This window comes from Gadus morhua, chromosome 11 (assembly GCF_902167405.1).
Source record: "Gadus morhua chromosome 11, gadMor3.0, whole genome shotgun sequence".
NCBI classification, from domain to species: domain Eukaryota; kingdom Metazoa; phylum Chordata; class Actinopteri; order Gadiformes; family Gadidae; genus Gadus; species Gadus morhua.
This window is the reverse complement of record NC_044058.1, coordinates 7397595-7411963: the sequence shown is the minus strand read 5'-3', so window position 1 is coordinate 7411963 and position 14369 is coordinate 7397595. Positions and strand designations below refer to the sequence as shown.

Below are 14369 nucleotides of genomic sequence, written 5' to 3'. Positions count from 1 at the left end.
GCGCGGCTAAGCGTGTGACCTTGAATCAGTGGCGTCGTAGGGTGAATATAGCCCGCGGAGCAGGCCTACTGCAGCAGCACCAGGACTCACGGCCAGCTTATCTTTCTAATCTTATGAAAACACAACGGAAAAACCCCAGCCGCCGCCAACGACCATCGTGGGGATGTTTGCGATGCTTGGCGACGGATGAAAGCTTTTCATCAGCGCGCGGACCGGCTTGAGTTTTACTGAGCCTATTGAACACATATGCGCTACTGTACTCTTCATTAATATTGCATAAACATTAAGTGGGCACTAAAACCCGTGGTTGTCAGTGGTTAAGCATGGCTTACGCACTCAAGCACAGACACAGGTTTAAATCTGCCTTTTCATTCGTTTTCTGCTCAGTGAATCGTTGGCTCAAAAGTGTAATGTTATTTTTGTTATAACTGCTCATATTTATAGCTATGGCCAATGCCTATTCCATATACTTATCATTGCTATTCTCTAAATATTTTCTTTAAAAAACTAATATCAGCAGTGCATTTGACTGTGGTTGAAAGATACAAACATAAAACACGTAATGATATATTTGTATTTTTCTTTTATTAATTAAGCTTATATTTTCAGAATGGTCTGTTTCCCGTTCAAAAAGGTAGGCCTAACAATACGAATGAACCCAAGTTAATGTTGTTTGCTTTTATCTAACATCCATAACTATAATTAGAGTCTCCTCCGTTAAACTTGGATAATGTTGCTACAAAACAATCCTTAATTGTGAAGTGTGTAGGTATTCAGTTGGTTGCAATCTGCAACCTAACCGCTAGATGCCACGAAATCCTACGCACTGCACCTTTAAGAGGAAGAGTCCAAACTGTTTATGAGTTTGACTCCTGGTGGATACACGGTTCACAGGCCCTGAGGGATTGTGGTGAGTTGAGGACTGATAACGGGGATATTATGAAACTCATGGTGGATAAACGGTTCGCAGGCCAGGTGTCCTACCTGAGGGAGGTGGTGGGTTTGAGGTTTGATAACGGGGACTTTATAAGACTCATGGTTGATACACGGTTCACAGGCCTGATGTCCTACCTGAAGGAGGTGGTGAGTTTGAGGTTTGATAACAGGGACTTTATAAGACTCATGGTTGATACACGGTTCACAGGCCAGGTGTCCTACCTGAGGGAGGTGGTGGGTTTGAGGTTTGATAACGGGGACTTTATAAGACTCATGGTTGATACACGGTTCACAGGCCTGATGTCCTACCTGAGGGAGGTGGTGAGTTTGAGGTTTGATAACAGGGACTTTATAAGACTCATGGTTGATACACGATTCACAGGCCTGATGTCCTACCTGAGGGAGGTGGTGAGTTTGAGGGGCCTTACTCCCGGTGTAGCGAAGCGCAGGGAGTTTCTGTAGGTGACCTGCTGCACGGCGCGGTTAAAGCTCTCGATGTCGTCTCCCTCCAGCACCAGCACCGACTGGCTGGGGTTCACATGGACCTGGAAGACCGGGTCAGAGGTTCATACTAGGGATGCACAGAAAATTCGGCCACGAAAAAGTTTGGCTGAAAATGGCCCAAAAAATGATTTTTGGTTTCGGCCGAAGGAGTAAAAAGGCCGAAAAAAAAATACAGAACATTTCTATTTTTGATGATGTTAGAAAAAAAAGCAACCAATGTGGAATGAGCCGGGTGCGCTTCATCAAAAGAGCTGCACGTAAGTTTGTTAACAACTAAATGACAAAACATGGCGATGAAAAAGAGCCGAGCACACCTGTTAAAATGAATGAAGGAAATGAATGAAATGAATGAAAAACAGCAAAAGCCACATTCGGTATTCGGTTTCGGCTTTCGGCCTACTGTTTCAGTATATTCGGTTTCGGTTTCGGCCAAGAATTTTCATTTCGGCGCATCCCTAGTTCATACCCAGTTACACATCCATCTGTACATCTGTAACAATGTGCAGGCATGATTGGATCGTGGTGCGAACATATTGCTAATTCTGATCGGATAAAAAAACATTGCATTATTTATTTTATTCAATCAGATATGCTTGGACAATGTTACTAATTATGATTCTGAGATACAACATATTCTTTATTTAAATAATTGTTCAGTAAGTCAGATATGCTTGGACAATATTAGTAATTATGATTCTGAGACACAGCATGTTTTTTACATAAATAATCGTTCATTAAGTCAGATATGCTTGGACAATATTGCTAATTCTGAGACGCAATAATTCATTAAATACAACAGCCTTTTATAGGCTATTTGGTCCGATATGCTTGGTCAATATTGCTTACGATACAATGAAATTACAACGTTAAAACATACTTTTGAAGGGTAAGTAAACCCCCAAATCTGTCGTTTCAGTTTGATGATCTGTTTCTCACTAAGTGTTGGAGGACACTTCGGTGTAGTTTGGACTATAATGCTTAAATTTGTTAAATGGGGCAAACGATCTGTAAAATACCAGTGGTCTGCCACTTTCGGCCCAAATCGTTTTCCAGAGTTGGGGTTTTGAACTGGCTGTGCGCCCTTTCTCTAGCGAGGTTGCTTTGTGTTTTGACAATGTTTGAAAACGCCCTACATTCCTGCTCCTACGAAACCCAACCAATCTCCTGAGAGTAATTCTCCTGCTTCAACCAGGGAAACCCTGCCCTTATAATCATCTATCATCTATATAATTCATCCTAGTTCCTCCAGGGCCCCTACCTTCATGCCGGAGCCCAGCGTCTCCAGGTCTCCAAAGTCCAGCCCCTCCCGGCAGGCATACAGGCACTCCACCACGCTGTGGGGCTCCACGCTGCCCGGACGCACCGTCACCCCCGACAACAGGCCGCGGTAACCGCCCACATACCTCCCTGAGGGGGACAGCCAGGAATCAACACAGAGAGAGAGAGAGAGAGAGAGAGAGAGAGAGAGAGAGAGAGAGAGAGAGAGAGAGAGAGAGACGGAGAAAGAGGAGAGATGGGAGAGATAGAGAGAGAGAGAGAAACACACACACGCACACACTAGTAAGACTGGTGAGGAAAACTAACTAACTCACCCGAGTCCTTCCCCTCTGGGATGGTGTTGTTGGAGATCTTCTGCTTCTCCTCAGGCTCTGCTGGGATCAGACCATGAGGGCGGGGGGGGGGGGAGATAGAAGAAGAAAAAAAAAGAACAAACGGAAATTGAGACAACAACACACGCAAACACATGCAATATCTAAACAACAGTGTGAGACCTAATTAGGATCTCAAAGAGATTGATTGACAGCCAGGTAGAGAGAATGGTTGGAATAAGCGTGGGAATAAATCAAAGGTGTGGGTGGTGTTCAGACACCCTCGGCTACTGGTGGCGCAGCAGCAGATGGTGGCAGCAGACTGGGGCTTGCAGAGGGAAGGGGGATTGGATGAGACTGGAGGCGAGCGTGTTTTTGCGTCGCTAATTGGCGGACAGTGTCCTATTTTAATTAATAGCGCTCATGTAGCTGGCAGGCTAACGGTCTGGCCTGTCTGTTCCGTTCTGTTCAGCTGAATAATTAATGTGCCATTGAATTATGAGCCTGGGATTTAATAAATGGATTAGATCGTGGCAAATTGTCCTGGCACAGTCTGAATTATGGCGAGACTTCACTCTGTCGCTGGAAGAATACTGTTTTATAATGTCTTTGTAGCAATTCAATTAAAATATTTGGGATGTTTTCAAAGACAGGGAAATCCCATTCTGGAATGCAATTTTAGAAAGAATCTAGAAACTATGCAAATGAAGTTAAGATTAAAGAGACTTAATACTATTATTCTAGGTTGTTAGATATAATGTTTCCATCTGTCGGCTATTAGTGAGTGAAATGCACTGTGAGAGTGTCGCTTGTGGAGTAGACCGGCCCTGTTCTGATTAGGAGGACTTGAGATTGTCGGGGTATATCTTCCATGAATGGTTCGGGGCATCCATCTTGACTGTGGTTCTAGGGGACGTGAAGCTAGGGGACGTGCAACACCTCATACTGGCAGATAAAAGTAGGGAGGGAGGGAGCAGAGAAGGAGGGAGGGAGGGAGGGAGGGAGGGAGGGAGGGAGGGAGGGAGGGAGCAGAGAGGGAGGGAACGTTTCTTTTGTTGTTTGGCTAAAAAACGTTTTTTTCCTGCACTCTCTCTCTGATACGGAATCGAACCTGGAGCCCGTTTCAGTGGTGTTTGCATCGCTGTGAGCTCCTCTAGACTCACCCCAGCAGGCCCCGATGACCATCCTCTGGCGGGGGGCGGGGTTAGGGATGGCTCCGTTGTCATGGATGAGTGCAGGGTCAAAGGTCACACCGTCCACATACAGAGTGACGGAAGGGAACTGGACGCTGAGAGACAGGTGATGCCACTCACTGTCACACACCTGGCGGAGACAAGACAAAACCAGTGGTCAGAGGTCACTCTGCTGAGGGGGTCACTGGTGCGGAATGGGAAACAAATATATTTAAGCCATTTTTGGTCAAATTCTGAGATGGAGAAGAACAATGTGCTGTAATTGCCAGACAGGAATGTAGGACTGGAGAAGAACAGAGGGAATAGACGCATTAGGTGGAAGGGGGTTCAAGTGGGGGTGCACGATGTGATGGTGCAGAAGGACGGATTTGAGAAATCTTGTCTGAATAAGCCTGGCATATCTTTAATCCAGCCAAATTCAATCCGTCTGTCTGCCCCAAGTCACAGCATAAACCTGCTTAACACACATAAACACGCATGAACGCACACACGCACGCACACATGGAAGCTCAGAGACAAGAATACCCACACACACACACACACAAGTACAAACAGACTGACATGCACGCACACACAAACTCACACTTACACACACACACACACACACACACACACACACACACACACACACACACACACACACACACACACACACACACACACACACACACACACACACACACACACACACTAGTACTAGTACACACAGATTGCAGTATTCAAGCACAGATGTATAAAAACTGTATATAAAATCACAGTCTACTGCTGTGATTGGCTGATCTCAGCCTTGTTCCCTCTGCGAAGCGTGACGGTGTTGAACCAGCGAGGGCAAATGCAGCCACTCCCACTCCCACAGTACCTGCTCCAGTTTCCACAGGAACTTGACGGGGCGTGTGGCAGAGACGTCGGGCCAGTAGAAGAGAGAGAGGCGACAGCCGTGCACGGAGAGAGAGTAGTGGGAGAAGGAGTCCTCTGTGGGACCGGAGAGCACAGATAGAACAGACGAAGAGGCGTGTTAGCGTTGCCACGTCCTATTGGCTCTCGGCGAGCAGTAGCCTCGGCAGGATGGATGTGCCCTTCATGGTGTCGTTATTGTTGCATTTGTTCATACTTATACCGCATGAAAATGACACATAAATCGATATAGCTGAAAAAGTCCTATACAAATAATGAGCTTCACAATGAAATGCTGCCCTGGCAGGAACAATTGGGAAACTGCCTAGCTTAAACCTGCTCGCTCGATTGCATGTTTATGCATGGTTTTGAGGGATGGGACAATGTTATTAATTCTCAATCCTTTAAAACAGGGAATCAATACCAGCCCCCCCTGTGAAGCTCCATCTTCAAGCCTGAGAGCAGGCATAACAATACCATTTAGACCCCTGTAAAGGTCTTGAACAAAAAGCTTTATAAAACAAAATCCCCTGAAACAATATTTCTGGAATGACCTGAAATGAGTTGGAGTTTTATGAGTATAAATTAAATATTGTGCACAGTTGTGTATTGTATCTCTTTTCTAGTAATCGTATTCTTTAAAAGACGTAGATGTAGTAAAGGAAAAGGATTGCTGGTACGTGCAAACTGTGTTGCCCATAGACACATAGATACATAGACGCATGGATAAATAAACCCATAAACACAAACACATCCCAGAAGGTCATGTGACCTACCGTTCCTGACGGTGCTGCAGATGATGGTCTCCTCCTCCTTGTGGCTGCCCCTGCTCTGACCGGGGGTGGGGGCGGAGGAGGCGGGCTGTACGTTGGCCCCGCCCCTCCGCATCCACAGCTGCAGGGTGAAGTGGTCTCCGGACACGGCCGCCGCCACCGAGTTGGGTACCGCGGCGATGTGGGCGGAGCCGTTGAAAGAGAAGACCAGGGAGGAGTCGGAGGAGGGCAGGGTGGGCAGGGACGAGGTCCAGTTGGCGGCCGGGGACGGGGGGGGAAGGAGGTCCACCTCACCCCTGACGGCACCTGGTGATGGCACAGGGAAGACCCAGGATCCATGGGGGGTAGAGGGGGTTAGCATGGGGGTAATCTTGGATTCTATCACTTCGTCGTTACAGAGCTATTCTGTGCAGAAGGGGATTTTAATACGTGTATTTCCAAAGTACCCGGTCTACAATTTGTTGCACGCTAAAGCCTGCCTTCCAAACGGGAAAAGTTTACTCATGCTGGCCGCGTTTCTGTTCACTTTTAAGCCAATCGTGGCTTAGAGATCCCCGCCTCAGGCGACATTGGTCAAAACAAACATGGGGCAAAAGAAAGTGAAACTCAGACTCAAAATTCAAACCTAATCTGAGCTGAGACACTAGCATGTGAGAAGCGACCCTGGGCAAAAGAATGTTAGCAAAGGGGTGGATAGGGATCCGGGGTGTGCATCAGAACTCACCACAGAGGCGGCGCACGGAGCGGTCTGAGTAGCTGTCTCTGTCGCAGCCCTTCCCGATGTGGCCGGTCTGCAGCTCTACGGTAGCCTGGATGTTCCACACCGTCTCCTCGCATGTCTCCAGGTGGAGGCTGGGGAACAGGGGCACGCTGCCGGAGCCGGGGGTGTACTCCACACGCTTGGTCCATCCTGATTAATTAAATATCCAATTTTATTAAAAAAATGTAATGCCAAGTCAGGTAATCTTATCTTCACGAATTTACCACTTGATCAATCCATTTTCCATCCGGTTTGAAGAGCTAGATTGTGTTCGTGTGTGAGTGTGTGTCTGTGTGTCTATGTGTTGAGGTGTGTGTGCATGTTTTGTGTTACCGTTCCAGCCCGGTTTGCAGGACGGCTTCACCGTGATGACCACCTGGGCGTCGGCCTGCGCGCGGTTCTTCCCGCAGTCGAAGGCGGTCACCCAGAAGGTGTAAACGCGCTGGCGCTTGGAGTCCAACGGCTCTGTGTTCTTGATGTTGCCTAGGAGACGGAGGCAGGCAAAGAGAGAAAGTTAATTAAAATAAAGAGTTAAATAAATAAAAATGATTGAAGAAACAATGAAAAGAATAATGAAAAGAACGAAAAACAAGTATTTATTTTACAATGCTAATTAATCTCTCTTAATCTGTACCGCATCTCTTTTATCCAAAAAACAGACCTGAATCAAAGAGGATTTAATAATGCCTGATGTTAAGGTAAACGGCCTGAATCCGTCAGCCCACACAAGATGAGTCAGAAAACAAGGCATTTAAAAAATGGCAAAATTTAACGATTCCTCGACAAGTTGGTCAGGGGTTAGAAAGTGAAAAAGAATCATAACAAAGACGAGGTAGTGAACAGACCAGGAGAATGGTCTTCAACAGAAGGGCTTTGTGCTACGGCTGCTGTTACTGCAGCCTGACCCAAAACACAGGCCGCCCTGAGCGCTCCCTCAATTCTGCAGAGTCACGGTAACCACAAAGAAGCCCAGTGTCAGAGCCACTTCAGTGCTGTTGTTGTTACAGGACAAAACGACCTTCTATCTCACAAAAAAAGAGAATCCTTTCAAGGACGTTCAATATGACATCTGAAGAAGATTTCAACGGGACAATCAGAATTCAAGCTGAGATTGCTCTGTTGACTGATGTCCCAATCTCTCGCTCTGAAGCACACAAGAGCGGAGCAGTGTTTGAATGAGCAGAGAGCAGTGGAACAATCTCCTGCCCACACGATTTCTATTTCAGCAACCTCTGGGCTTTAACCTGTGAGGTGAGAGCCACAACTGTGTATCAAAAGTACAGACTTGAACGGAGAAAGGCTGTGACAGTCGGGATGAATGTGCACTTGTTTACAGACAAGCGTTCAAAGTGAGTAAACTCAATAAAAATGGCTTCATGCACGAAACGGATCCAGAATCCAAATGATCAGTAATCAGATCCTAAAGCAAAATTTGGAAAAAATTGATTTGACCAGCACAGATATTATTTTTTTAAACCCAATCTGGTTGCCATGACTCCTCACCGTCGTTGTCGATGGCGAAGGGCACGTTGGGGGTGATGATGTCGTAGAAGCAGATCTGGCTGTACTGCGGGGAGCAGTCGGCGTCCAGGGCCTCCACGCGCACGATGCGGTCGAACAGGCGGCCCTCGGGCACGGAGGCCTCGTAGCGCCGCTCCACGAACACGGGGGAGAACTCGTTGACGTCGTTGACGCGCACGTGCACCGTGGCCCTGGGGACGGCGGGGAGAGGGACAGAGAGGCAGGGGACCGGGGGATTAGAACAACATGGTGCCTGTCATGGGAGCGTGGGGTACTGGCTGTACTGTCACAGAAACATCAACACTAACAACAACCACCCAGAGGGTGTTTCACCTATTTAAGGTGGATTGAACCTATCCCTGGGATGCATTTCTCTAACACGTTGTTCTGTGTACGGAAATGAAAGTTGTTCCAAAATGGAACCGTATCCTGAAGAAAAAATAAGATCCTGTATAATCCCAGATTGGAAATGAGGGATTCTATGTGTATTCTAGAATGGGACATTTTTTGATGTTTTACAATGGGAATAAAGTGTTATGTATGTTCTACAAAAGGGACATATTCAATGTACATGTGGAAGAATAGAATCATTTTTCTTTCCATTGTGTAATAGAATGGGAACAAGTTCTGTATAAATTCTAGAATAGAAACATGTTGCTATATTCCTGTCCCAAGTCTAGTCGCTCCCTGTGCTCCATGTTGTCAGTGGCCTAGTTTCTGCTCCTCTACACAGTACAGCAGAACAGCAATTAAATGACAATAGGAGAATAGAGCCAATAGAAACATTTGCTATTGGACTTGAGACATGTATTACAACAGGAATGTTTTATTATAATGTGGTAGCAGCAGCACTGTGTCCAACAGTAGTTTAATTGGGTAGCGGCGGCTGCAGACTAATACATTACAGCGTTTCTTATCTCCACACTGACTTGTGGGACTTCTTGCTGTTGGCTCCGTCGGGGCCCTCCCCACAGTCGTAGGCCTGGATGGTGAAGCTGTGCTCCCTCTGGCTCTCACAGTCCAGGGGCTCCTTGGAGCGCACCAGGCCCTCCCCGGTGGAGCGGTCCAGCACAACCGCCTCAAACTGGACCGTGCCCGACCCAGAGGGCCCGTTGTGCACCCGGAACCCGCAGATCTCCCCTGGGTGAGCAGGGAGCACGAGGCAGCGATCAGGATAACATGTTATGGAGACACGGAGGAGTGAAGGGAGGGCGCTGTGCGGTGACAGCTTTTTAATTACATGTTGAAGTACAATCAGAGTCTATTGACTCAATAAACACAAGAGAAGAACCCAGTCATTACTCAAATAGAGGGAATCCTTTTCTGGGAATGCTCAGGGTGGCGTTCTTTATTCAATTATAATTTATTCATAAATGAATATTTCCTGCGAGCCCAAAGCATTTATACTGCAGACATGCTAATCTTATTTAGGTCCTCTTCAATAGCACACTGCAGCCAGCCTTCAGGGGCCGTTTATACTATTAGTTTCTTGGTTTGAAGTTACTGGACTCAACGTTATATTTAATCAAACGTAATATTAATAATGCCTCTGGGAGTCTGTCTTTAAAGATAGGGACTTAAACTGGATACAGGGAAAACACATTATGTGCTATTTTATAAATCCTTCACAGGAAATTGATAAATATCTGCCATCAAGGGCATTGTGCTCTATAAATCTATCTATTTATATAATCACACAAAATAATGACATCAATCATAACCTCAAAGATTAGTTGAAAGAAAAATAAATCATAAAGCAATCATATAATTAAACACATTTGGTATAACATATATGGCCATTGTTTGCATAATCTCCTGGGGTGTGTATAGGTGGGTATGTATGCATGTATCTGTAGGTGTGTGTGTGTATGTGTGTGTGTAGTAGGTCTCTGTAGGTGTGTGTGTGTGTGTGTGTGTGTGTGTGTGTGTGTGTGTGTGTGTGTGTGTGTGTGTGTGTGTGTGTGTGTGTGTAATAGGTCTCTGTAGGTTTGTGTGCGTGTGTGTGTGTGTGTGTGTGTGTGTGTGTGTCTGTGTGTAGTAGGCCTCTGTATGTGTGTGTAGGTCTCTGTAGGTGTGTGTAGTAGGTCTCTGTAGATGTGTGTAGAAGGTCTCTGTATGTGCAAGTCTCTGAGCAGAGTAGTAGGTCTCTGTAGGTGTGTGTGTGTGTGTGTGTGTGTGTGTGTGTGTGTGTGTGTGTGTGTGTGTGTGTGTGTGTGTGTGTGTGTAGGTCTCTGTAGGTGTGTGTGTGTGTGTGTGTGTGTGTGTGTGTGTGTGTGTGTGTGTGTGTGTGTGTATGTGTGTGTGTGTGTGTGTGTGTGGTCTTACCAGCGTAGTGAAGCGGTGCATCCTTGTCCAGAGCGAACAGCGGCGGGCTGAGCAGCACCGTGTTGTCGTTCTCCATGACGATGCCCTGGTACTCCGTCTCGATCCATGGCTTGTGCTTATTGGCTGAACAGTCCACGGAGACAGAACCGGGCGGAGACGCAGGGACAAATGGAGCAATTAGAGAGGAACCCGCACGAGTCTATTTATAACACTCCATTAGAGGGGCGTGAGGGCGTGGTTAAGTGTGTTGATGGGGAGCAACACAGTGTAAATGTGTGTGTTTCGAGACCGGAAACACACTGTTTGCGGTCTTCTGGGAGCCTCTCTTCATACATACATGTTGACCTCTCTTTCTCTCACTCCTTCTTGGTCTCCCTCGCTCCCTCTCTCACATGTCGCTCAAGCGCTACTCTGGAAACCCTACAAGGACATCCGTTCATATTCCCTCCCTCTCTCCCTCTGTCTCTCTCCCCTCTCCATGCTGTCACTCTCTGCCTCCCCTGCTCTCAGTCTGGTGTCAAGTGCTCCTCTGCACACCTTGATGGCTGGCGGTGTAATTAAAATCAGTCAGACTTCACCTTATCTCACGGCGGGGGGACGGGGGGACGGGGGACGGGTCGCTCGTAGCCGTCAGCGCGGCGGCCTGAGCGTTGGCCTGGTTAACGGGATTTGCCATCGGATGATGACACGGTGAGAGAAACACACCCGATTGGAAATCCAGCGTTTTCTAGTGCGGTGGGTGGGGGGGGGGGGGGGGGGGGGGGGGGCTTAACGGTGAATTCACCTTCAAATTGAAAATTAATTATTCATCGTTGTGCTCTGTGTTCTCCAGCGGGCGATCAAAGGCCAGCGTTAACGAGCGAGGGGGAAGAGGATTTTACACTCGTCTAATCAAAGGCCGTGACCAAATGGCCTGGTCGCCGTGGTGACGCGTGTCATCACAGGGTCCGCGGGGCGGCATCGGCGGACGCTCAAGATATCCTGTTGGGTTCTGTTCCCAAGGATCCACACTGTTAATTAGGACTTCTCTTCAAGCTAACAGCCGATTGGCTCCCAGCCACAGTGATGGATACCTGACCCGCTCTCAGGCCCCCTCCCCCCTCTCCTCCATCACCACCAACGCCGCGGACTCACGCAGGCTCTCCACTCCTCGGCCTAGCCTCTTTCTCCCTGTGTACGAGGCCATTATTCTCTCCTTCTCTTTGAATTTCTTCTTGGTTACCGGCTTTTTCGCCTGTGTCCCTTCCTACTCCCTCCACCCCTCCCCTCCACCTCTCCCTGCTATATAAGCATTAATCTTAGCATCAGGGCTGGAGATTACACCCGGGATTAACAGATTGAGAAGCATCGCCCCGTTCCGTACCCGGGCTCTCCCTCTCTCTTCCACAATCTGTTCACCTTCACACCCCCCCTGATACCCCATACCCCTCTGACACTCTCTCCATGCCCCTATAGCACCAGCTCATCTCTCTTGTCTCTGCTCCCTCGCTGGTCAGCCTATTTATATTTTCCCTCCCACCCTTCATGAGTCTGGTGCTTCACGGCAAGTGGCTGGCGTCTGGATCTCCTGACTTCACGTATTCTACCCCCTGACACTGCGTCTCTCTCTCTCTCTCTCTCTCTCTCTCTCTCTCTCTCTCTCTCTCTCTCTCTCTCTCTCTCTCTTCTCTGTGTCCTCTGAGTTCTCTGTGACTCTCCTTCGCGGCGGCATTGTCTCCATGCGTTCGCTCTCTTCCCTTTTGTCTCTGGGCAATCCGCCCTGTTTGACATTGCCTCTTCACACTGGTTCCCTGGATATACTCTGCTGGTTCGGCGGGGTGTGGTGGAGTAGGGCCAGGGTGACTAGAGAGGCACACAGCCGCGAGCACGACACACTGCCGTCTACTACACCCTCACGTACACAGTGAGGCAGGCACCCGGCTCACAAGGTTATCAGAAGGGGGGTGTGTGTCTATATGTGTATCGGCAGTAGGACCTGCGGACAGCACAGTCTCAGAGCTCTGTGGCGGAGGTTGGAACGGTGTTGCATAATGTACATACGTTTCCTCATGACACAGGATAACATTACACAGCATTAGGGTCGGCAAACAATCATTCAGCATGTCGGGGAAGGAGGGGAAGAGAGATGAGGGGGAGGGGGAGAGATTGTGGGCACCTATGAGAAGGTTGGGGGGGGGCTCCCAAGGCAACGAGGCAACATCATCTAAACATTCACAATCAACGGTCAAAAGGATGAAGGAAGGAACTGACCTTTGTTGCTATTGGCAACTGAAGTCAAGCAAAGGAGGAAGAAGGAGAGGAAATTCATTCTGTCCATCTGAGGGACGACCAGGCGGTGCAAAGGAGGGGGGGAAAGGAGGAATAGAGTACATGCATTAACGGTTTAGCGGCACCTGTGTACAGAGGCACAGAGAGAACGAAACGGAAATAATATAAAAATGTGGTATGGGATATTGGTGCAGAGAGCCTCCTTCCGACTGTAAAGCATACCAAGGCGTGTTTTTCGGCAAGGAAAGCACAATGTGTTGGCTAGGTTTGTTTCTTTGTGACCTTTGAAAAGAGTCCTATGTATAGTAGCAAATACCCTAAACAGCTCCCCCCCCCCTCCCCGCCTCCCACCACCACTCCCACACACCTCCCCATATCCTAAAAACCACGGAGTTGCAACACATGACGATGTTCAAGCCAAAGGCCCGCACGGACATCAAATCTATTTCCACGCTGACATGTATGCTATGTGTAATATGTCCAAAAAACCATACGGTCCTTCTCGGCTGTGCGAGTGTGTGGGTGTTTTCACAGGTTTGTGGCGAAAAAAGATGCAGTGGCTTTCATTGGCTGATAAAAGAATCTGAATTTTGCGATTTATACAACCAGCAATCACTGACATAAGATGGAAATGTGTTCATTCGAGCTCTGCGTAGCACATTAAGGCCTATATAACGGTATTTCGCAGAAGGTAAACGTCGACAGCCCTGCGCCCGATGCAAAGGGTCTTCATGCTTCAGACATGCGTAACCTATGCGACAATAATCAATCGATTTGCAATTGGCATATATTGACCATCCGTTCAAAAAGCTTGACACTACATAGGCCCTACGCCTGCTGACAAACAAGCAGACAACAGGCTACACGTATCATCTAACTATGTCGCATACGTGTTCGACAAACAAAACTGAATTGTGGAGCCGTGGGTTTCACATTACCGTGGCGAGTGCGATGCTTGTGGTACCCAACACTACCCTCTCAGCATCCGCCTCTCTCTGCTGCCGCTCGCCTATCCGCGCCTAGGTCAAATCACACCAAACCACCACGTCCACGAGTCTTCTGTGATGCGATTACTGAAAAATCACTGCCCCTCGAATAAATCAGGATATGGACGGGGGAAAATAATCAGGAGCGACCGATGTCCTGATTTTCGGCTAAAGATACGATGGAAAAGGCTGCTGATATTACGCTGGGCGTCCCCTCCCTCTCGGCGCTGCTTAACCCGCCCACACTGCGTCCTTCTCTCACTCAGAGGCCCCCACCGCCCCGCTGCTGCCGAACTGCTGCTCTGGCTGTTTGTAGCCCACTGGACGGAGGGAGGGGGAGGAGGAGTGATTCGGGACCCAAACACCAATTCATTTCAACTTATTAACTTTTTCCATTAAAGGGGCTGTTTGATGAACGTCTGGAGAGGGGCCAGTAGTTATGTGGGCCCTTGATGGCTTTAACATTCCCTCCAGGCCGGCCTATTCGGAACCCAGACCGCAAAATGACGTCATATACCCCTTATGCTCTGATGTCAAAACTGTCAAACTGGAGGATGCCCTGAGGTCGGACGGCAGGGTTCACGTGAGTCCCCGACCAAACCCAGGTTAATAGTAATAAA

At 48.1% G+C, this 14369-nt stretch overlaps 1 protein-coding gene across 2 annotated transcripts in view; it reads right to left on the bottom strand.

The window, feature by feature from the left end:
• The window catches only part of clstn3 (calsyntenin 3), a 20898-nt gene extending 6887 nt beyond the window's left edge, over positions 1 to 14011 (bottom strand). Inside the window, exons 1-13 of one of the 2 annotated variants that reach the window (XM_030370475.1) lie at positions 13702 to 14011; positions 12746 to 12812; positions 10496 to 10618; positions 9100 to 9310; positions 8153 to 8361; positions 6983 to 7132; positions 6614 to 6799; positions 5893 to 6195; positions 5082 to 5194; positions 4193 to 4352; positions 3033 to 3092; positions 2699 to 2847; positions 1333 to 1481 (exon numbers count right to left, since the gene is read on the bottom strand). In XM_030370475.1, coding sequence (XP_030226335.1) covers positions 1333 to 1481; positions 2699 to 2847; positions 3033 to 3092; positions 4193 to 4352; positions 5082 to 5194; positions 5893 to 6195; positions 6614 to 6799; positions 6983 to 7132; positions 8153 to 8361; positions 9100 to 9310; positions 10496 to 10618; positions 12746 to 12812 — 1880 coding nt within the window. In that variant the 5' untranslated portion in view covers positions 13702 to 14011. The remainder of the gene's footprint in view (positions 1 to 1332; positions 1482 to 2698; positions 2848 to 3032; positions 3093 to 4192; positions 4353 to 5081; positions 5195 to 5892; positions 6196 to 6613; positions 6800 to 6982; positions 7133 to 8152; positions 8362 to 9099; positions 9311 to 10495; positions 10619 to 12745; positions 12813 to 13701) is intronic. The other variant, XM_030370476.1, reaches the window with a different exon arrangement.
• Between the last annotated feature and the right edge of the window lie 358 nt (positions 14012 to 14369).